Consider the following 25074-nt stretch of genomic DNA (forward strand, 5'->3'; position numbering starts at 1 on the left):
TCAGACCAACAATATAAAATGGTCATTACTCCTTGCTGGGATAGTCTTACTGCTCATCTTTCAATCGTTTGCTTTAACTTGCTGAATCTCCACTAAATAACACATGCTTCAAATATCCATCGTGAACTTGAGGGAGGTGTCAGATGCAGTAAATATATTTGTATTCCATTGTTACTGAATATAGCCTATTACACATTTGCAATCAATGTAGATGTACTTTGGCTTCACCTCTTTAATATTATAAGCAATATATAACCGTTACACAAAAGACAAAGCATATCATAATGCAAGTAAAGTTCAATTCTCTATGATTCTATTAATGGCCTTATTGAAAGTCCAAAGGAAGCAGTAGAATAATCATTTTCCAATGATCAAAAGTTTGTAATACAAGAGACCCCCAAGAAACAGACAATTAAAACGTAGACCCATCCCTTTATGGGCCATAATGGGTACAAGTTCCCCATGATCCCAGTTAGATTAATTTTGCAGTATGTCTACAACACCCCATTCAACAGAATGATAATTGAACTAGTTGTTGGACAATGAAGAGAAACAAAACTACCTGGGCGTTGGCCTTCCATCTGAACCGGCTCCATCAATATTGAAAATATGACCCCCTCGAGGCTGGTCCAACATCATCTTTATTGCCTATATAAGAATAACTCATGAGCATAGTCCTGACAAATGCCACTCTTGAGAACTTCAGAAAGCTTTTTACCTCTCGACAACATATCATCAAACCAAGAGTGTTTGTGGTGACAACTTCACTGTACATAAAATTGTGTCCAAATCATTTATTTTATAATAAATATATATATATATTATATATATAAATAAAAAAAAAAAGACATTGCATCGAATCAGGTAAAAGAAAAAAAGAAAAAAGAAAAAAAAGCTCAACATCTTACATTAGATCTTCATCTGAAGCTTCTGACAGTGGTTTATAGCTATAAGCATTTGATCCTGCATTATTAATCTGCATCATTCTCAAGATTTTGTAAGAAGGTAGCAAAAATGGAATTGCAAAAAGTCAATGGTCAAAAGTTAAAAAGTAAACAATAGGTAATAAAAAAACATTTCAAGTGATGATAGATAACACCAAGATAGGAACTAGTAGATCACCAAGTCAATGCTGGAGTTTCAACAGAGGGTACTAGACTATTGGCCTGTTGGTTAACGAGGAAAAAAAGAAAACGAAACTCAAGACAGCATAAGATCAGCAGAAGTGGGAGAAGGGAAAAAAAGGATAATTTAAACAAGTAGGAATGGCCTAAGTTCCACCCTTTCCTACTTATTCAATAATTACATATGAAGAAGGAATAAGCCGAACAAAATCACATACGGTCTGTGTGTGAATAAAGGAGTACATTCAGGGTCCACAAGCAAGAAAATTATTATGAGTATTGCCAATTCAAAACTCCATTGATCAAATATCCCGGTAATACCAAACTACTTACTCAACCCAATTCGTTTTTATGACCATCTGAAAACTTACATCACCACAAATGTTTTAAAGATTTTTTGCCCGCTGTCACTGACATATCTTTGTTTCCCAAGTTAGCAAAATCAGTTAGTTGAATTATGAGATCAAGCTACTCTACGTTCCATAAAAAGTAAAACCTATAATCGCCTAGCTAGAAAGGACATGCATGGTCATAGTCTTTGAGTAATGAGTACAACCAATAAATTTCCTGTCTCGTGGTAATCCTAAAACTGACTTTAGAAGAAGAGGTAACTGTCTACAATAAAATAAAGTAAAAAAAGTATCACAAAGATATGTGTCACCAAAAATGTTGCAAAAGTTTCACCCAGAAAGATGCGGCAGTGACATTCTTTTATAAGCCACGATGATGGGTATTTAGTTTGGAAATGAGATGACCATAAAGAGCCAAATCATTATGTATGAAAATTCTATCAAAATAAAAATTTGTTTGCACAGCAGTACTTTTTGTTACTATATTACACATATCTAACAATTAACACAAAATAACAACGAATGATCAAAATCAAGTACCCATATATCGATGTATTTCAGTTTTTCTTTTGCAAATGCAACTAAATTCTTCACATCATCCCCCTGCCTTACATCACATTTTGTACCCTGTAGATGGAAGAACTGAATCAGAACTAGGGTTGAAGTAAAGAGCTGGAACCTCGAAAAGAAATTACAGGAAAATTAACAAAGAACAGAAGGAAAAAAATTCAGAAAAAAAGAAAGGACGCAGCATCTTTTGCAACAAAAAGAAAAAAACAATAAATAACTAAAAAGCTTAAGAAGACATGAGGGAGGTACCCACACATGCTGCTCCCCAAATTCCCCTCTCAAGTCCTGAAGAGCAGACTCCACCCGTTCAGCTGCAAAAACAATTTAGTCAAGCTGCTCCAAACACTGATCATTATGTTTTTGCTGTAAGCCAAGAAATTTTCAAGAAAAAACACAATTACAACGAACCAGGGCAAACCCCAGAAAGACAAACAAACACAACATCTGCTTGGGTCTTGGTTTGACCTGCCCGATTGGATTTTGTGAGATTCTACGTTTCTGTGCTGAGTTCTGTTTGACTGGTTTTCAACTTCTTGTGCTGGTCCTAGTTGCTCTGAAATTCTGGTTTTTAGTTGCTGTTTACTGGTTTTTCTGTCTCCTTATTTGATTGGGTACTATGGCTCAAAAAGGTAGAAGAAGAATAGGTGGTCATGGTAGGGTCTTTGCTCTGAATTTGGGTAAAGAAACCGAGACGAATTTCTCAATTGAATAGAACTACAGTAAAACCAAGATCAAATGAATGAGATTGAAGAATTGAGTGAACAAGTTACTACTTTGATTGGAAAAGTGCAACGTTTGCAACTTCCAATCGATGGTAATGATGGTTCCAAGAATCATCTTGGTGCTTTGCATTGGCGTCGAGTGTGTTCGTATGAATTTGGCTCTAAACAAGAGAACAACATCAAAGATGATTTGTTTCCCGAGTTCCATGGGAACTGTAATCTGTTTGTGCTTGTGGAGTGGTTGAATACAATTGAGAGTCTTTTCGAGTATTATGATATGCCAGAAGGAAAGATGGTGAAGTTGGTGTCTCAAAGACTCAAAGGTTGTGCCTCTGATTGTTGGAAACAACTACAATTTGTAGGCAACGAGGCAAAGAAAAGATTAGGAGTTGGGAGAAAATGAAGAAGAATCATGTGGAGCAATTCTTACCTTCCAATCACATGAACAAAGGAAGAGTGTTTCAAGTTCTGGACATCGATGCCAAGGCATCTTTGCAATTGGACAACCATTCTATAATCATGTCCAAGGTGGTTATTTGACTAGTGCTGGTACAAAGATTGTGATGTTGAACAACATAGGGTGCTCTTTGGTGTGGAGGTGATTGTACCAAGCTTTTATGATGAAGTTTCCATCATTAATGAAGAAGCCATGGAACAAGGCTACGATCAAGATGTTTCCATCTTGGATCATGAAGTGTACATCTTTGGTGAAGAAGAAATGAAAGAAAATACTGACCATGGACAAGGTTGGGATCAAGACGTTCCTATCTTTGACAAAGAGATACAACCAGAAGATAACCAAGGTGCTTTTCCTTTTGATGCATCAACAAGTGAAAAGTTGGACTATAAAGAATTTGATGATTATGGTTATGAAGAGGAACTGATTTGTAACGACGTTGTCGTTAGTAAAGCTACTATGTGTTAAGTTGGTTTCTGTGCCGAACAAACAATTTGGAACAGAGGGAGTATATATAAAAATTTGTCATATCCCCATCGTGTCCACATCCTAATTTTTTTTGAAAATCAAAGTGTCATGTGTTTGTATCCGTGCTTGTAAGTGGATATGCACTCCTTGCTTTCTTACATAAAAGTGAAAAATAAATTCTAGAGAGAGGAGAAAAAATCCTGAACTCATAGTCCCAAACAGGACATGTAGTGGCTGACACATGTTGACCATGTACTTGAAGTACCCTAACATAGAAGAAGAACAAAAAAGACCCATGTAGTACACAATATTCATAAACTATATGCAAATTCCTCAAGTTAGAGCCTGAGTATCACCAGTGGTCAGCTTCTTAAGATGCAAATCACTTGATATTGACTTCACTAATGCTTTTGAAAACATATCCAAAATGTCCTTAAAGAGTTTACATGGAAACTAACTGTTCCCTTCTCTTTCTTTCATCTTTTTTTTCTTTTTTCTTTTTTTACATGAGAGGGAACTGACTATTCTCTAACTTCTCAACATGTCTCTCCACGATCAAATGGCAATTTACCTCAATGAACTTAAGAATTTGTCAAAGTTCTAGAGCTCATGCAAGTTGCTATAAATAATACCAACTAAATTCAAAAGTTCAAGAGCTCTATCAAATAGGGATGGCAATTTGAAACCGGCCCGACGGGGACCCGACCCAGAATGGAACGGTTTTCCCCCCAAAAAAACTCCCCACGGGCCGGGGACGGTGATACCCGGCCCTGCCCCGGCCCCCTCCCCATTTACCCCCGATCTGAAATTACAATTATACCCCTCCCTATATATATGTTTCCTATTTTGTTTTGACCCAATTTAGTCTCTCTCTTTCTCTCTCTCTCTCTCTCTCTCTGTGTAAAACCCTCCCCTCCTCCGATGTCCCTCCCTCCGATCTCCATCACTGCCTCACGCCGATCTCCCTCCTTCCGACCTCACTGTCTCACGCCAATCTCCATCATTGCCTTCCTTCCTCCGATCTCCACCACTGGTGAGACCAGAGATGGATGAGGTTGCGGAGGGTGAGATTAGGGACAAAATTAGTGGAAGGGAGGACCTGCATGGTGGCGGGGCAAGTGTTGTGGCCGTTGTCGAGCCAGGTCTGGATGCTAGATCGGTCGTAAGTAACGCCGGTGGAAAGGCTCACTGAAGACTTCATCACGTCCATGGAAAGCCTCTCGTCTCTCTTCTCCGAAGCCTTCTCTCTCTCTCTCCTCAGATCTCAGATCTCCGAAGCCTCTTTTATTTTTTATTTTTATTTTTTACATTTGATTTTTTATTTTTTACATTTTTTACATTTGATGAAGAAAACAATGTTGATGAGCGTGTGTGCTCAGATCTGTTGTTGTTGGATGTTTATGTTGTTGTTTTTTTTTTTTTTTGTACTTTAGCTGGGGAATTATCGGGGTCGGGGAAACCCGATCCCCGTTGGGGGACGGGGGCGGGGGTGGTGATAGGCTCCCCATCGGGGATTGGGACCGGAGATGGGGAAATTTCTACCATCGGGATCGTGGATCGGGGATAGGGAGTGTGATCCTCGCCCCGCCCCGGCCCGTTGCCATTCCTACTATCAAACCAACATTTTGAAAAACATACAACAATACAAATAATAGAAAATACAATCAAATTTATGGAAGAAAAAATTTGATCACAAGCCTGATAAGTCAGTCCTTACTTGCTCTTGAGCAAATTATGACGTTGTCACCTGCCTTTAGAAACTCTTTAGCTAGTGCATACCCTATTCCTGAATTAAGTGAAAATAAGTACATAAAGTAGGAAAAAAAACTACCAACTAAACAAAAAAACTGAATTTATATCTATACTACATCATAAAGTGAACAGGTCAGGTCAGGTCAGATCAGCTTGATGTTGACACTTTTTTCGTTTTCAAAATTGTCCAACAAAAACCACTTTTCAACTGGTAGAAAAACTGGTAGAAAAACTTACTTTTGTTTGTCTCAACTGTAAAGGTAAAGTCGTAAAATTCACCATTCAAAATCAACCATTTATGTAACTGCAGCAGTACATCACACACACACGCAATGTGAGGTGCACCACTTCTAGTACATGCATATGTGCATACACACATAAAATAGAGAGAGAGAGAGAGAGTCTGAACATAATTTTCTTCTTCACATATTTTCTGTTAGTAAATCAATGAAACACTTCATCTAACTGAATCAGTGGGAAAAAATTATTCAAAGAAATGCGTATGTTACCCCAAACTCCTTCACACTGGGGAGTCATTAGCCATATCTCACGTGACTATTTAGGCTCCATTATCCCAAAACAAGAAAATCAAAGTCCTGAATTCCCATACAGATAAAATGACATAAAGGATTTCTACTAAGCAATCAACACATATTTTTGAGAAAAAACAACAATTTGAAAATTTCAAAAGAAAATGTAAGATATCCATAGCATTTTTTCATTAAAAAAAAAAAATAGCTAATCAATTTATGCGGAGGTACATGTTGACAGTTGTTCAACTGGGAAAAATCAACACCATGGGAATAGCTGAAAATTAAATTTCACTAATAACTAGAAAGACCTACCATCCTAGAAGCTCTGACCTACATTAGCCATGACAGCTGAGAGGGCAAATTGTGAGTATTGGGCTAGGCTAATCACAGTGAAGCTTTGAGTTATAGGCTGGTCAGACAAACATAGCACGTACTTGGGCCGGTTAGACAGACAAAGCTTGAGCTTGGACCGGGCAACGGTTATGTTGGCCTAATGGATTGGGTTGGGCAATACTCATGAGTCATATCCCACGTTTGGCCGGGCAAACGAAGCCTAGCTATTGGGCGTGGCATGTGATAGAACCTAGCAAACTTGGCATTCGCAATTGGTGTTTTGTGTGATGGAAGTTGACCGATCAATGTATGCTAGGTTGAAGATCCTAGCCGGACATAGTTGCACAGTTTTAGGCTTAGTTTATACTCGGTTGCCTTTAGGCCGGAATGAGTAGGAGGACGACTAAGGAGCTATTTAAATGGAGAGCAACCGGGCAGATGGTTTGCTCGGCCCGGTTGACGACTTAGAGGCGGGTAAGCTTCACAGAGGCCTGTCAGGTCAGGGTGTCTAAGGATACCCTTTGAGGCCCCGTTTGCTTTCAGAGGTAGAATGGAGAGAATTCATAGTGAAGGGATTAATAGTGAGGGGCTTGTTAGAGAGGGGATTGATAGTGAGGGGGTTAAATAAAATTATATTTTTTTTGATGATAGTCGTTAGTGTAGGGATTGTTAAATTATTTTTATACAAAATAAATATAAAATAAAAAAAAAATTAAACATTAATGTTCAAAAAAAAATACCCAACATGTAAAAAATTAATAAATAAATAAATAAATTCAAAAAAAATAAAAAATAAATAAAACAATGATTGTTACTTAAGAAAAAATACAAAAAATTAAACATTAATGTTCAAAAAAATGCCTAACATGTAAAAAATTAAAAAATAAATAAAAATAATAATAAAAAATTTCTAGTCCAGCGGACTATTTTTCTAATACCACCTCCACCTCCTCCATCCCAATACCCTTTCAAAGGTCCAATCTAATCCCCTCCTCCATCTCAATCCCTTCCCCAAATTTACAAACAAATACAACATTAAATGAATCCTACCTCTATCCTAATCTCATCCCTCCCTCTATACCCCAAAACAAACGGGGCCTAAGAGATAGACCCCTAGTGGGAGTTGTTAAAGGGAATTAGAGTCCCCACTAGGACTCTATTGTGCGAAAGGATACAAATAGGGCTATAAACGAACCGAACTATCAAGCTCGTTCGATTACCAACCGAGTCGAGCTCAAGCCTTATTATCAAGCTCAATTATTAAACGAGTTGAGCTCAATCTAATGTGAGCTCAACTCGATTAAGCTCGGCTCGGCTCGATTATATTATATTATATATATTGTAACAAAAAAATTTAAATTTGAAAATGCCAATGAAGTTAATCATTTTACATACTTCAAGTCAACAAGAAATATATAATAATAAACAAATAATCCACTGTTCATGGAAAGGTAACATAATGGAAAACAATTTATACAGAGTGAGATTAGTTCAATTTTCCTTATCCTTAGAGCTGGGGACAGCCATTGAATGAACTTCACAGAAAAAATAATAAATAAATAAAATAAAAAAATTGCAAATGACGTGTGCAAGTTTGCGATGGTTCAAGAGTCCCACATCTTTTCTTCATACATTCAATAGGCACAAGAAGCTCTATATAATTGAGGGAAGCCAGTAGGCCATCTTTGCTACGGTTGTTAAAAGAGCATAAATATTGTAAAGTCCACATGAACCGAGCTCGAGTTTTGTTTTAGTCCAACAACTCAAGCGCGAGCTTAGTTGTTTGAAGCTCAATTCGAGCTCGAGCCAAGCTCGAACAAGTTGATACTCAGCTCAGCTCGTTTGCAGCTCTAGATACAAAAGACTCAAAGTTTGACCTAAGAGAGGTAATGCAATTCTAAACACTTGACTACTCTAGAGAGCTTTTCCCAAATTTGATCCCTAATTCTAACTTAGGCATCGGAGGGGTTTTCCGGCACACACCCGTCGGCGAGCTCACTGTTCTTTTGTTTCAAGTCATACGACGCCATTCGCAGAGATTAACAATTGATCACAACGTACTAATGTGCGGGGTAAATTCCGCATCCACATAACAGCTATTACTATAACTAGGACTTCTATAACATTGCTGAATAGCTTGATATACATTGTTGGGGCCATTTCCTAATATCTTAAGTTTTTGAAAAAATTAATGACTTAACATGGTACCATTGCATTGGTTAAGAGAGGTCTTGGGTTCTAGTCTCTCCATCAGCATTTGGTATCTTGTCCCCGTTTGGATTTTTCTCTGTTTGATTGTTTGCTTCTACTTCTGTTAGGTTCTCACTTTGTCTCTCCACATACAAGGCAGGGTTGCACGTGAGGGAGGGTATTGAATAACTTGACACATATTATTGGGCCCATCGGGCCCATTACCTAATAGCTAGCTTTTGGGACAATTGGTGACTTCACAAACATTACACAAAGAATCTGTTATTTGAACAAAATTGATCTTTGGAATGCAAAATTCTGAGTTCTTCAACATCAAGCATGATGCGTAAGAGTTTATTCTTATCCGCCCGAATGAGATGACAACTACACTACTGATGTTCCTTTTTATTAGACAATGGTGATATATCATCAGCTTATTTCAATTATAGTAATTCTGAAATAATTTGCAATCACTGCCTGATGTTAAAGAAACTTAGCCCAGGGCTGCTCAAGAGTGGACTTTATAAGGGTTTTGGTTATAGATAACTTCTATGTTTAGGGTTCTAAGAGGGAGAATAAAGTTAGCTGGAAAAGGTTTGTTTGAATTTGATTTTCAAAAAGTTGCAAATTGCAGGATTTCCGGACTTGTTGCAAGTCGCAATATTTTCTGGACAACAACAATTTTATGGTGTTATAGGGTGAGGCCAAAGGGTATGGAAAAGATTGGGGACAATTTGAACTTGATTGGCTAGGGTTTAGGGGTTGAAAAGGAGTTGTTTTATGACTTTGAACATGGAAATAGTAACCGGGTCTGTTCATGAAGAAGAAGAAGATGATGATGAAGAAAGAAAGAAACCACGAGCTTTTCCTTGCAAGGGTTAAGCAAATCTCACACATACAATATCAATTCTTCATAATGGGGGTGTTTGGCAAGAAAGTTTTAGCTTTTTTTAGGCTAAAATCCACAAAAAGACAAAATAGACTAAAATAGCTAATAAGACAAAATGTCACATCAAATCCATAATCATTTTACTTTCTTCTCTCACAAACATCACCTCCAACTACGAGTTCAAATTTTAGCCTATTAAAATAGGCTACTAAAATAGCAACTTCCCAAACACCCACAATATCAACTCTATTGAATCAATGGGATTACACATATTTTATAGACTGAAGGACTCTCCTACTTCTATAAGGACTAGCAATCTAGCTTAGCAACTAAGAATTCTAGACCAACTAGAACTCTAGATAATATTAAAATAACATTACTTTGACTCAATTTATATACACTATATGACTAAGCATTCGATGTATAAAACACATAAAAGTTAGACTCAAACTAAACCTAAACATAATCAAATAAATCCTTAGATGTGCTCCATGTGAAATTCCATATTTGTCCTTTTCTTCTTTCTAGGCTCATCACCAGTGCCTTGCTGTCATTTTGATTCAACCCCTGGTGCTCTTGTAGAAAGCCGTGGTCATAACACCAAAAGTGTAAGATCCCAAAGCTTTATCCCACTAATTTTTCATTGGACCTAAAGTGCCCCACATTCATAATCTTTTGTTTTTTTGGTACACCACACATTCATAATCTACATGATCCAAAATGTTTCCAAACTGTCAATAACCTCTCTAATGTTGGTCTCATTCTCTAAAAACTTTGCGTACCAGTAAACAGCCCAGCCCATGTAATTGACTCCATATCTATGCTTGGTAGAGAAATTTCCCATATTTTGCCCCACATGTAACTAAAAGTTCATCTGTTAATCTGCTTTTAAACTCAACAGGACACCGCATGGTATGGGAAATTTCAAACACAAGAAACTAAAGATTTGCTCTTAGTCTATTTTTTAATGGATGTGAAATATTTAGCTTCCACATAACTGAAATAATAAATTTCAGCCCTGACATATCTTAAGGGAAATTCTTTTCAAGGACATCAAATTTGGTTCCACACCTTGGCAATAATTTACTACAATAAGTGCTTTAAATTCCTTAAATAACTATGTTACACGTGGCTTCTTGTAACAAGTGTTTTGAGCACATTTTTTTACTACTTTCTAACAAAAATACATATAAATTACAACTGTAACATTTGGCAACCAAGTTATAAACTGTAACTATTGAAACTCTTATTTTTTTTATTGCTCAATTAAGTTGCAAAATTCTTAATTATTATCATTTTAATGTGGGAACATATATCAACATTTTGTTTTGTCCATTTCTTTGTGGGTATGGTTAACAATATACATTATCTATGCCATTATATAAAGCCTACATCTGATCACAATTTTTAACTTTATCATAACATTTTTTAACAACACACCCATTGGGCACCCAAGTTGGTATGAACACTGTCACACTTTTTAACATTCTCAAACAGCCCTTGTACAACTAAATCAGATTTTGGTTGAAGGATTTGATAAGAGAAATGGAAAGAGAAAAAGGAAATCCAATCCCACTTTTTGTTTGGTTATAATAAAAAAAACGAGGGAAAAGAAAGTGAGAGAGAAATGCAATCTCACGTTTTGTCTTTTGAGTTCACTTAGGTTGTGTTTGGTTGGGGGATTTAGGAAGGGATTTGGAAATAGAAAAGTGAAAAGTGTGTGAAACTAGGTGAAATGTAAGTATGTTTATTTATATTTCGCCTACATTTTCCCTTTCTCTTTCCAAATCCCTTCCCAAATAACCCAACCAAACACCGCATTATACTGTTTTCTTTCTCCATTTCCCAACTCAACCAGAAATATAGCTTGGAATTTGAATCCTATCCATTCTTTCTTGTTTTCTTTCTATTTCCCTTTCTCTTTCCATTTCCCTTGTCAAATTCACAAACCAAACACAGCCTTAAAGATAAATTTTTCAGTTTTTTTTTTTTTTTTGGTTCCCCACAACTGACTGATTTTCATGAAAGCAAAATATCAAAAGCAATTTCATTTTATGCTATGAAGTAAAATTCAATAGGAGAACTCCTACTACCAATAAAAGTTGAATTCAAAAGAATTTCAATTTGAGGAAATGAACAGTCCTTACATTACAGTTGGAAAAATAAAAAAGAAAGAACAAAAAAATATTAAAAAAAAAAAACTGTAGAATTTAGTTAAAAGTGGTCAGATTTCTACGCAAATCAAGAGAAGCGAACCTTTGGTGGAGCCAGTGATGAGTACATTGTAAGGAGGAACCATCGGGTCTCTGATAACTGACAAAGAAGAAGAAGAAGAAGAAGCCCTTATGAGTGGTGGAGAATTTGAATTTGAATTTGAATTTGAAATTGAAATGGGAGTAACACTGGAATAGAGGCGGCAACGGTGAAATTGATGGAGAGATGCATGTGGTGGAGTAGAGAAGATGTAATGGGTTTTGGTGGAGCAAAGAGAAGGACGAGGAGGCGGATTAGGAGAGGAGAGTGATGGAGAAGAGTGGGAAAATGCAACCATAGCTATCGCCATCCCTGCTTCCACACCCAAATGTGAGGCATACATGTATGGCTGGCTACTATGCCTGGTGAGAAATAGATACGGTTCCTCTGCAGTGGATAATAGTTTGCGTAAAATATATTTGGCCTTGCTTTGGTAAAAGTTAAAATTTTGTTTTTAAGTTAAATTTTATGAAAAGATAAAATATATTAAAATAGTTAATAAGATAAAATGTCATATTAAATTTATAATTATTTTATTTTTTTATTATAAATATTATATTTAATTATAAAAAAATTTAACCATTTTTTTAAACATAAAAATTTTAATTTATTAAAATAGTCAATTTTTTAGACAAGGTCATTGTACTTTATAAGGTTTAATTTAACATTTAAAAAAGCAAGTTTATTAATTTATTGACATATTTTGGTTATATCGTTTCTTTATTTTTATTTTTTTATATGTCTTTTCTTAGGTCTTGTTTGGAAACATATTATTTTAGTAATTTTTTGATTTTTTAACTAAAATATAAGGTAAAAAAATTAATACGTTTGAAATAAATTTTTAATTTTTTATAAAAAGATGTGTAAAAAGTAAAGAGAAAAAATAATTTTTATTTTTTTGTATAAGTTATAAGCTTTTTAATTTTTTTAATAACTTTATGACCTTTAAATCATATCTTTTTTCAAATTCTTTTATCTTTAGTGACTTTTTTTTCAAAATTAAATCAATTTTTTTTTTCAGTCTGTCTTATGTAGACAAATCTAAAAAGTTTTACAAAATGAAAAAATTCCAAAAAAATATTGAAAAAGCCAAAAAAACCACTATTTTTTATTTATTTTTGATTTGTCTCATCGAGTTGAATCTAAAAAACTTACAACTTTTTTCTTTTTAAAAAAAAATTACTAAAAATGAAAATAAGCCTAAAAAAAAAACACCAAATAAGCGAACCCCAAACAAACGCCCACTTTATGCTACTTATTTTTGTATTTTCACAATATTTGCATTGATATGATTCATTTAACCTAACTAAAAAAGAGATTAATGTAATTATGTCAAAATTATAGAGTTTATTGTATTTTTTCTAAACCTTAGGGGAGGTTAGTATAATTTACTCTAATAGTTTTTGATTTATTGATTTTATGGTAAATTACACTGACCTCCTTTGAGGTTTGAAAAAAATATATATAATAAATCTCACAATTTTGATATAATTATACTGACTTTCCTTCTAGTAAGGTTAAAAAAACTTAAATTAATGCAAATGGTATGAAAATACAATAATAGACAAGATAAAATATATACTTTAGTGTGAAAGATGTGACGATATTATTTTTTCATTCATATGATTAACAATTTTTTTATGAAAATGGAGACAAGTGTTATAAGAAATAAAATCTTATGGTAGCTAAGTATAATTATGCCAAATTTATGGAGCTTATTGTATTTTATTCAAATTTCAAGGAAGATCAATGTAATTTACCTTAATTTTATTATTGGGTAAATTACATTTACATTCCATCAAGTTTGGAGGAAATATAGAAATTATAATAATTTTAGTAAAATTAGTGTGATCATAATTAATGGTGATGACGCAAAGATCTCCGGATAAATAAATATATATATATATATATATATATTAGCATCACACTAATATATATATATATATATATATTTGTCCATATAACTAATCAATTATTTATGAACAGTGAGTTAAGTGTTATGTGTTATGTTAATAAAGCTTTTTGAAGGAAATCTAATATAATTATGTTAAAACAGTGAGACTTGTTGTCTTTTTTCAAATCTCGTGAGAGTTGAGTATAATTTATCATTCATTATTAGACAATATGATTGAATAGAGTGATTTGTTAAGAAATAAGGGATTTTTTTTTTAGGGTCCTTAGTATTAAGATTTTATAACATAGAGGACATCCAATATTTTCATAATGTCTAAGGTCTCTCAATTTGATTGAGAGAAATTTCATCTAGAGAATTTCTCTGAACTTCCCAGAGAAATTCTATCCAGAGAAATTCTCTCAAACCTAGAAAAATTCTATGTTTCTCTCTAGAGAAATTTCGATTTTGTTGAAAAAATCACTAACGCAGAAAAAATCTAAGGTCAGAACTATAAATGCAATAAGAACAATCAATTTGGAGTTGAAAAGTAGAAATCGAACGTAGAGAAATTCTCTATTTCTCTCTAGAAAAATTTCGATTTAGTTAAAATGCCTCAAAAAGTACAAAGCTAAACATTAAGTTTCTATTTCTATCAAAGAGACATTTCAATTCTACTGAAATTAATTATACTTTTCCCTCCAAGAGTACACAAGGAAGAATACCCATGAACGTGCCAATGGAATGTCTCCAACAACCTGTATCAGCCAATCATGGCCGAGTATTTCAAGCTTCCTCTCAAAGTAAACTCTCCAAATCGCCATGGTAACATGAAGAAGCACATACTCTTTAGCAAAGAAGATCTGAAACTCTCTATCCTTAACAAATGCCACCATGAACAGAAGAAACCTAATGGCAAACAAAAGCAACCCAGAAAACGACTCCGAAGTACGAATCAAGAGCTCATCATGTATAACATCGCTACTTCTACTTCGTGTATTGGAATGAATTTCTTTGGTTTGGACAAGAGAAATTCTCTAGTTTGAACTGAATTTTCTCTGGGTTGGTCCAGAGAAATTCTTTGGTTTAGACTGAATTTTCTTTGGTTTGAACTAAATTTTATCTGTGTTGGTCCAGAGAAATTCTTTGGTTTAGACTGAATTTTCTTTGGTTTGAACTAAATTTTCTCTGGGTAGGTCTAGAGAAATTCTCTGGTTTGGACTGAATTTTCTCTGGGTTGGTCCAGAGAAATTCTCTAGTTTGAATTGAATTTTCTCTGGGTTAGTCCAGAGAAATTCCCTGGCTTGGTCCATAGGAGAAATTTGAACAACCAAATATATATACCTATCAAAATATATAATCATACACTACATCAGTTTATACACACACACACACACATGTGTATATATATAATCATACTTGTATATGCATAATTTATACTTGTAGCGAGTGTATTCCCCAAAACGTATGATTATATACCTGTTCTATTCATGTTATGTAGTTAACCTTCTATTGAACTGGTGGGCTCTTCATTTGAATTTCCCAGACCTTTTACTAATGACTAATTTAATTACTTGCAAAAGTATCAACCTTATGCCTCAGACCCAAATCTTAGCAGTGCCCTAGCTTCAGTTCTTTGGGAACTCAACCTTCTGTTTAAGCATTATCATCCAACTGTTTCAATGCTAGCGTCGACCATTTTAACGTTGAGTAGTGCTTAGAACCAGGTTTAGCATTCCAACATGTTGGCGATTATCGACGGAGAAAGTGACGAAGAGGACATCTTTGGAGTGGCTGATGAAGCGGCGAGCAGTGATACCGGTGGAGAGGTCCGAGAGGCGGAGCTCGGAGTCCCAGCTGTCAGAGAGAGCGAACTAGCCGTCGAAAGAGAGGACGACGTCTTTGACGAAGTGAGATTGGCCGGCGAGCTGGATCGACGAGAGAGTGAGAGAGAAAGAAAAAAGAAAGAGCAGCGAGAAGAGAGAGAGAAAGAGAGAGAGGGGGTGAGGGTTTGAAGGTGTGAGATATATCAAATTTATCTGAAGGACCTTAGACATCATAAAATAATATTGTGAATCTTTTCCATTACTAAAAATGGGAAAGGGACCTTAGACTAATTTTCCCAAGAAATAATGACAAAAATAATTATTTCTCTAATTACAAAAATAATTATTTCTCATGTTTAGTTTATAAATTAGGTTAGAAATTATGAGAAAGATTTTACCAAATTTAAAAGTAGTGAAAATTGGTAAGAAACAAGCCGACTGGATTATAAAAAATAAAATAAAAAAATAAAAAAAATTGTAAATAAATCTAGTTTAGAGAGGTGTATGGCATTAGGTTCAATAATTGTTTTATTTTGGTTGTCAAGATATGATTAATGAAATTGTTTAGTGAGAATGACAAATTATAATTTTGAAGGATAATTTTTTTTTATTTTTACCCATCATCATTGGACTGTTGGACAAGCCACTGGAGATGGTGGTTGGTGGTGGTGATGATATGGACAAATTGATAGAATAAGTGGACAGATAGGTGGCACTAGACAAATAAATGACATGTGAACATATAATTGGACAAATAGGTGACATTGAATAGACAGGTTAACAAATATGTAATGTGGACAAATAGATAGATAGGTGTGGGTAGGGATGGATATTGGTTCGCCGACCCGCCTAGTCCAGCCCTCTTTTTTTAGGGTTTGGGAATAATTTTTTAGCCCATAGGGCTATGCTAGGCTAATAATATAAGCCCACAAAATTAATAGGCTGGATTTGGGATTTATGTTTATGGCCCGACTCGATTAATATTTAATTTATTATATTTAATATAATATCTTGGTAAATGTATAAGTACATCATCTGTCTTTAGGGTTTCTTTCTTTTCTTCACCACACAAACATCGCATTTTCTTCTCTCTTATAAAATAGAGACTCTCTCTCTTCTCTCCAAATCAGCACTGATGACGACAATTGACAACCAAAATTCTAATCGAACCTCCTCCACACCAACCTGTAAGTCTCATATTCCAGAAAATATTTGTGTTATCCAATCATTTCTACGTCTGCCTATTGTTTGTTTTGGCTTGTTTATTAGCACTTGACAACTATATCAAGTCTATAGTTCACTTCATGTGATGTTTAATCACTGTCTCGTGAACTTGATAGATGAACTTAAACATCAATTTCGTAAAGTATTATCTCTGTGGTTTGTGAAGCTCATATTTACACTATGTTTGGATTGAGTGATTTGGACAGAAAATAAAACAAGTGGAGAGATATGCATTTCTCTTATTTGTTTGGATAACTTAAGTGGAGATAAATTGGGAGAAATTGAGAGAAACAGAGAGAAACCCATTTATCTTATAACCCTCATTTTCAATCTTCTCAAAAATGGAGAGATTGGGAGAGAAAAGAAACCAAGAGATTCTTATATTTTCATAATACCAATTTTGTCCCTGTAAAAATAAAAAAAATAAAATTATTAACAAAATATAAAAAGGTTATTTTGGTAATATAACATAAAGTAGTTTCTTTTATTTTCTCCTATGAAATCTAACCAAATAAGAAGGAGAGAAATCACAATCATTTCTTTTCTTTTATTTCTTACTTATCCAAACAAGAATGAGAGAAATCACAATAATTTCTTTTCTTTTATTTTCTCTTATAACTTAGGTAATCATTTATTTTCTTCTCTCACCTAGGTTTCCAAACACAGTGTTAGGGATTACCTGTTATGCTACGTGTTTAGCATAATACAAAAATAAAAGTGCAATATTCCCATCAAATCCAGTGGGTTTTACGTCTGTAAACAAAATACAAAGGATATCTGTATATATAAATAGAATATTGCTAGTTGTTGCTTTATTATGAAGTTGGAATTAAATTTCTTGTGTTATTGATTATGGGTTGCCGATGCTTATTTATGAAATAAAATTTATTGTCCATATGACCCCAAAAGATTAGAGCTTGAGGCTTTTATCCCAAAAGTGGATTTTATTGCCCGAATGCCCTAAAAATTTATATAATATTAAGAATATTGTCCATTAAGAAACAAAAAACCAAACCAAACCAAGTCTTAAGTCCTATCAAACGGGGTTGGCTACAGGAATCCTTTTTCTCCACTCAACTCTATCAACAGCCATTTGGTTAGTCAAATTAAGGAGATTCATATCTCTATTTACTACACTTACCCACGTCAATTTAGGTCTACCCCTTCCCTTAACACTTCCATCTACCGTCACTGTATCACATCTCTTCACTATTGCCTTTGTTGGCCTCCGTTATATAAGACCAAACCATCTCAATCTATTCTCTCTCAACTTATCTTTTATCAGTGCTACTCTTACCATTCACGAATATACTCATTCCTAATTCTATCTTTTCTAATCTTGCCACATATCTACCTTAGCATTCTCATCTTAGCAACATTCATCTTATCTACATGTTGTTTCTTAGTTGCACAACATGTTGCCCCATACAACATTGTTGGTCTAATAGCCATTTTATAGAACATTCCTTTTAGTCTAGTAGGTACTCGTTTATCACATAATACCCTAGACACACAGCACTCCTTTACTAACCACCCAGCCTTAATTTTATGGATCACATCCGCTCCAATCTCACCAACCGTTGTGATAATTGATCCTAAATAATGAAAATATTCACTCTTAGGTAGTTCTTGGTTCTCAATCTTCACTTATTCTCTACTTTTATTATTATTGTTACTAAAATTACATTTCATGTACTCTGCTTTAGTTTTACTTATCATAAATTTTTTATATTCAAGTGTTTCTCTGCACGTCTCCAATTTAGTGTTAACTCCTTCTCTAGTCTTATTTATTAGCACGATATCATATGCAAAATGCATACACTATGGCACATCATCCTGAATATTTCTCGTCAGCTTATCCATAACTAAAGCAAAAAGATAAAGACTTAAGGTTGATCCTTGGTGTAACCCCACAGTAATTAGAAATTCACTTGTCTCTCTAGCATGTAATCTAATAGTAGTCACCACACCTTCATACATGTCTCTAATTACATCAATATACCCTTTTCTCACCCTTTTTTTTCTCTAACACCCACCAAATTATATCTCGAGACACTTTATCATATGCTTTATCAAGATCGATAAAAACTATATGAATGTCTCTTTTCTTTTCTCTATACTTTTCTGTTATTCTTCTCAAAAGATAGATCGCTTCCATTGTTGACCTACCCGGCATAAATCTAAATTGATTCTCTAACACTTCTGTTATATCTCGCAATCGACGTTCCATCACTCTCTCCCACACTTTCATTATATGGCACATTAGTTTGATTTCTGTATAGTTCTTGCAATTTTGGACATCTCTTTTATTCTTATAGATTGGCACTAAAAGACTCTTCCTCCACTCCCCTAGAATTTTTTTGGACAACAAAATATTGGTAAATAACCTACAACCAAGCAACCCCCTTTTTAGCTAAACATTTTCAAGTTTCAATAGGAATATCATTAGGTCCTAAAGCTTTATTTGATTTCATCTTCGTAAGTGCAATCTCCACTTCAAAGTTCCTAATCTTTCGATATAACCTATAGTCTTGGTTTTTATTATTACTGGTTACTTCCTCTCCTTTTGACCTTGCTCCATATTCTTCATTTAATACCTTCTCAAAATAGTTCTTCCATATCTCCTTAATCTCTTTATCCTTTACCAACACTTTAGAGTTCTCACTCTTAATGCACTTAACTTGATTAAAATCTCTTGTTTTCCTCTCTCTCATCTTAGTAAGTTTGTGTATTCTCTTCTCTTCCTCCTTGCTATCTAGTCTAGTGTATAGGTTATCATAGGCTTTCAACTTAGCCTCTTTCACTATTTTTTTTGACCTTCTTATTAGCCAATCTGTAGCTCTTAAGGTTTTCTTCAATTCTATCATTCTGCCATTTTTTAAAGCACTTTTTTTTCGTCTTTACTACTGCTTGAACCTTCTCCCTCCACCACCAAGTTTCCTTAGAGTTGGGTCCCTTTTCTTTCGACTCTCTAAGGACTTCCTTTGAAATTCTCCTCATACAATTGGTCATCGAGTTCCATATAATGTTAGTATCATCTTCCAAGTCCCGAAATAAAATCTCACCTATATTCATCTTTCATATTTTTTGCTTTCTTATATATCTAAACATAATAGTGAGAAAATACAGTAATTGTTTCCCTTACCCGTAAGATAACCATAATCGAATTTTCTTTTTTTAGAAGGATTTTTATGGGTAAGTTAATAAATGACAAACTATTTATAAGTAAATCCAATAAATGGAAAAAAGTCCTTTTAAAATCTTTATTTAAAAACTTATTTATTGGTTAGTTAAAATTATTGGTAATTCTCTTTCCCTGCTAATGTTGTAGACACTTCTCTTTTTATCGCTATGGACATCCCATTTTAATTAACCCTAAGATTTCGGACGCTTGCAAGCCTCCCGATGATGAAATGGTAATTGCTTCATCTTTGAAATATTTAAAGTTGCTTGGAGTTGTTGTATAAACCCGTTTTGGCCAAAATCATTTTTTTTTGCAAAAAATGACCATTTTACCCCTAGACTCGTTTTTAGCCAAAAGCTAACTTTTTAAGCCTGAGAAAGAGAGAGAGGCCCGGTTGTACTTTGATTAAATATATTTTCCAAAATTAGTGACTGATTTTATCAAAAATATCAATTAGAAAGCAATTCAAGTTTACTTGAGCTACAAGCAAACCAAGGGCGTAGTACCCTGCACTTGTGCATGCATGCATGCATGTCATGTGTACCAAGGCAAAATGTGTGTGCACACGTTAGTTGTGAGTGTGCACATTAGTTGTTGGTGCGCACATCCAATCGTAGTAGAGACAAATATGAAAACTCAATCTTGGTGCATTTTTAGTGGAAGGCGGTAGAGGAAACGATGATGGTTGCCCTAGCTTGCCCCCCACGCCTCTTCAAGCCTATAAATAAAGCCTCTCCCCCTTCTTTTCAAAGGGTTAAGATATTGAGCCATTTTTGTGAGATTTCAAGAGAGAAACACCACGCTTCTCCCTCATTTCCCCTTAGCTCCAAAATTCCTACACCCCAAAGCAACTCTAAATAACCAAACTCAGAACCTAAGCTTGAGGGAGGCTTGCAAGCAAGGAAATCGACTTTTCTTGCTATTCTCTTTGCGTATATCTTCGGTCTAAGCAAACCAGTAGGTAAAAACACTTTTACCTATTATATTTTGGTATCTTTTAGCTTTATTTTTCAGTATTCCTTCATGCTAGGGTGTTAGACCATTATCTCATCATGTAATTATTTAGTATGCTTGCTTTTATGCCTTTCCCTTGCATGCTTTATTTATTTTATTAGAGCATCATATTAAGGACCATGTAATCATATAGGAATCATGTTTTAGGCCTAGTTTGAATCATCATGTAGTTGGTTTACATTTTCGCTTTTATTTGTTAGTTGTATTTTGTGCATGTTCATCATTTTAGTAGCCTCAAGCTGGGTCTAGGATCATTTTTGTATGGTTAGTTATATGTTTAGGTCGTGTTTATTTTATGCATGCAGGTAACAGGCTGAAAGTGGGCATCCGGGTAAGTTTCTCTCTTTCTCCTTTGCATGTGCTTGCCATTTGTATTGTCGTTTTAATAATGTAAATTTCTATTCTTTTCTTTGCAAAATTGTGTGCTTTCATAAATATTGCTTGGCTTAGTTCATAAGTATATCATATCCTTAAAAATTCCATTTTTGGTAACAAATCTCTAGTTTTGGAAAGGATGTGATTTTATTTATAGAATCTAAGTTAGGTGATTCTCACTTTCTTAAATCACATAGTTTTAGGTTAGTTAAGGGTTTTAGGGCTTAAAATGAATTTGTATGAATAATTAACCACTAAAATCATAAAATAGAAAGTTAGTAGAGACCAATCTTCGAATTAGGCAAAAAGGAGTGCTCTCATTCAATGACTTTCCTCTTTTGTACCTAAACTTCTGAATCCGGAATTTTTCTTAGTTGTGATGGACTGATCCCTAACTTAATTTTTGTTGTTAAAAGTTTCGTAATTCCCCTTTAAAAATTAAGTGGTGGTTCTTTGTTGATCAAAGCGAATTGGTGTGGAAAATGTGCCTTAAACTTGAAAAAGGCACGGTGCCCACAATCGCCACCATCGCAAATCCTATCCCTCTAATCCTTCAACAATTGCATCCCACTTTCACCTCGTCAGCTCTCTCCTCCCATCATGATCGCTCCCCATCACTTCATCTAGTTGAGAGACACATAAAAGAGCACAAAGAAAAAGATAAGTTGCAATCAAGTCTATCTGTGTATCTGCTTCACCAAATTTCTATCTTCATGCAAAATATAATTGTGATGGAAATGCCATGTGGTGGCTAGTTTCCAAACATAACATATACGCCTAAAGAGTTTCATTAATTGAAAGCAAGGTCATGATCAACTAATAAAAGTTTCAAATTTCTATAAACTTTCCATGGTGTAGAAAATAGTAAGCCCATTGTTGCTTTGTTAGGGATGTGAGATAGGCAACCAAGAACCTCATACACATGTGAGGAACTGAGCCATGCAGGAAGGGAAAAGGGGTTGCGATTATGGAAGGAAGAGAGGAAGAAGCAATAGGGAGAGGTGGAGGGAGAAAGGAAATGTACAATTGATTATGAATAAGTTTGTAAATAAAGAATTCACACTAAGCTGTCCAGATCCACGGATCACTCGAGCAGTCCAAAGTGCACTTGAGCAAACTAAGCTGATAACTTTGGTACCCGAACTTCAAACAGACATAACTCTTTCATCCATGCTCTATTTTTTATCATTCTTGTGTGTCAAGGTTAACCTATCATTCCCAAGGTTCAAAAAGTAATACAAGTATAATGTAATGGATTCCAATTTACATAGGCAAGTCGGGTCTAAGATCTAAAACGCTTCAAAACACAATCCGGATCACTTTTTTCAAATCACTTACATTGTGTCTAATGGCCATTTGACGAACTATCACTATCACTTTCACATTCATGAAATAGATGAAAATATCACTTATACTCCTAACCTATAGTACGTCCCTAACAATTAATAACATATCAACGAAACATATCATCAATTACCTCATTCCTATGTTTAAAAATGTAACATTACAAGATATATACCTATCCCCGTCTTTGTAGTATGCATTTGTTATCTTGTCTTTCTTTTGCTCTGATAGTAATTTTCACATTGCCCATCAGTTGTTCAATTCAAAACCTGACCACGTCTTTGCATTTTTTACAACATCATCAACATTAATTATGTCTTCAAACGCAATTGATTTGTCCCTACAATCACCTTCATCAATTGACGTGGTTACTTCTACCATAAATCAACTTCTTCATCCTCCCACGTACAACAAGCTAGTCATATTCTAACATTTTTTGTTAAGGGTGTTCAAAATAAGCAATTGAACCAGTAGACCGATCCAAACCGCTAATTTTGGTCTAGTTTTTATTAGTTTCGATTTTGGTTCTAAAATGGTGGAACCTCAGTTCTAAGGTTTTGGTTATGGTTCCAAATTGAACCAGACCATGACATATTTGTTTATTATTTTTTTACATTTTAATATTAAAAAATAGTTCTTATAAGATTTGAACACTAATCTTCCTTGTAAAATTGATAAACTATGACCAACTTAACTAAACTAATTATTGTTAGGTTGTTTACTAATATAAAATATTTATTATATTTATTCTTATATAAAATTTCTAGAACTACAAAATCGAACCAAACCAAATCAATTTTTATGGTTCGGTTTTGGACTGGTTCTACAAGTTTAACAGTTAGGTTACGATTCCAATTTTTCTCGAACTATAGGAACCAGCCTTGGTTTACTCTAAAATCGGACCAATCCGATCCTTTTACACGCCTAGTTTTCGTTCTTTTCAGCCTTACCTTTGATGTTCTTATCAAGGATGTCTACAGCTCGTCAATTATTTTACACTTTGTCATGCACTTTTAATGACTTCTACATTCCCATGCCATAATACATCTTCAACAATGTTGTTGTCATGCATTGGTGTGATCCATTATAACCATTAATTTGTTCATCATCACTGTAAGCAATAACTACTTAGGTGACATTGTGGATGTTCTGCTCCACCATGTCATTAACATTGCAAAAGTATGACGGGTTCACATCCATGTTCACAATACACATTGTCTGGGTAACATTGCGGACAACATAGTAGTCTAGTTGTTCTTCAAGACCGTCGATTGTCACCCTCAGGTTAGCATTAATCCAGTTAAGGTGGGTTATCTTAACATCTTTCATCTCAATGCATTTGTTGAAATTGACAAATAGGTCTGTCTTCTGTTTCTTATTTGCATTTTTCAAAACTCCTACTTGTTCTTGTAACCTTGATGTAAGATCACTCATTTTCTTGTTTTGAAGCTCCAATTTGATAATTGAATGTTAGGCCTTTCTTAGTTTTATCCCAATGTCAGAATATTATTCGTTACACTTAGTGTGGCCATTGTGGGCACCATGCCTTTTTGGTTATTAGGCACGTTTCCACCCAAATGCTATGTCAACTTGCTTTAACCAACATAAAGTTGCCACTTAATTTTTAATAGGGAATTAAGAAATCTTTAATAATGAAAACTAATCTAAACACCTGATCTGTCATAACCAAAGATTTTTAGGTTCGAGAGCTAAGGTACAAAAAGGGAAGATCATTGAATGAAAACACCCCCTTTGCTCAATTCAAAGATTAGCCTTTACTAATTCTCTATTTTATGATTTTAGTGGTTAATTATTCATACAAATCATTTTGAACCTAAAAACCTTTACCTAACCTAAAACTAATTGATTTGAATAAAGAATAAATACCATTCCTTTTAGATTCAAGGGTAAATTATACAAATAGTCCCTGTAGTTTTTACGATGTGCCATTTTGGCCCATGTTGTTTCAATTTGCTTGATTTTGCCCCTTAATTTAACGGATTGTGTCATTTTAGTCCAATAAATAATGATTGTTAAGTTTGGTAGATGGAAAGTCAAACTATGTGTCAATTTGGTCCCTATAGTTTACACAATGTGTCAATTTGGTCCCTGTCAAAATCGAGCAACTTAAAACAACAGGGACCAAATTGACACATTGTGTAAACTATATTGACCAAATTGAAACATTGTGTAGACTTTCCATCCACCAAACTTAATAACCATTATTTATTGGACTAAAATGACACAATCCATTAAATCAAGGGGCAAAATCAAGCAAATTGAAACAGCAAGGACCCAATTGACCCATCGTGTAAACTACAAGGACCATTTGCATAATTTACCCTAGATTCAGTGAATAAAGAAATTTTCCACAAAATGATTATTTCTCCATAAAAGAGATTTTTAAATGTTCCACGGCCATAAACATGAACTAAAATGAATAATATTTATTAAAACACCAAAAACAATCAATTTTGCATAGAAAAGGCATAAAATTTGATTCATTGAAAAACACAATGCAAATACCAAGCATATGCTATGAAGATGAGAGAAATTTACCCGGATGCCCACTTTC

General features: G+C 34.4%; 1 protein-coding gene across 1 annotated transcript in view; it reads right to left on the reverse strand.

Moving 5' to 3' along the window:
• LOC114320958 (chlorophyll(ide) b reductase NOL, chloroplastic) overlaps positions 1-12032 on the reverse strand; it is a 51249-nt gene extending 39217 nt beyond the window's left edge. Inside the window, exons 1-7 of the mRNA XM_082915468.1 lie at positions 11645-12032; positions 5409-5477; positions 2294-2355; positions 2015-2101; positions 909-976; positions 719-767; positions 563-648 (exon numbers count right to left, since the gene is read on the reverse strand). Of these exons, the coding sequence (XP_082771594.1) occupies positions 563-648; positions 719-767; positions 909-976; positions 2015-2101; positions 2294-2355; positions 5409-5477; positions 11645-11984 (761 nt within the window). The 5' untranslated portion in view covers positions 11985-12032. The remainder of the gene's footprint in view (positions 1-562; positions 649-718; positions 768-908; positions 977-2014; positions 2102-2293; positions 2356-5408; positions 5478-11644) is intronic.
• Between the last annotated feature and the right edge of the window lie 13042 nt (positions 12033-25074).

The sequence above is a fragment of the Camellia sinensis genome, chromosome 2 (assembly GCF_055761805.1).
Source record: "Camellia sinensis isolate YWXY chromosome 2, ASM5576180v1, whole genome shotgun sequence".
Lineage (NCBI taxonomy): Eukaryota > Viridiplantae > Streptophyta > Magnoliopsida > Ericales > Theaceae > Camellia > Camellia sinensis.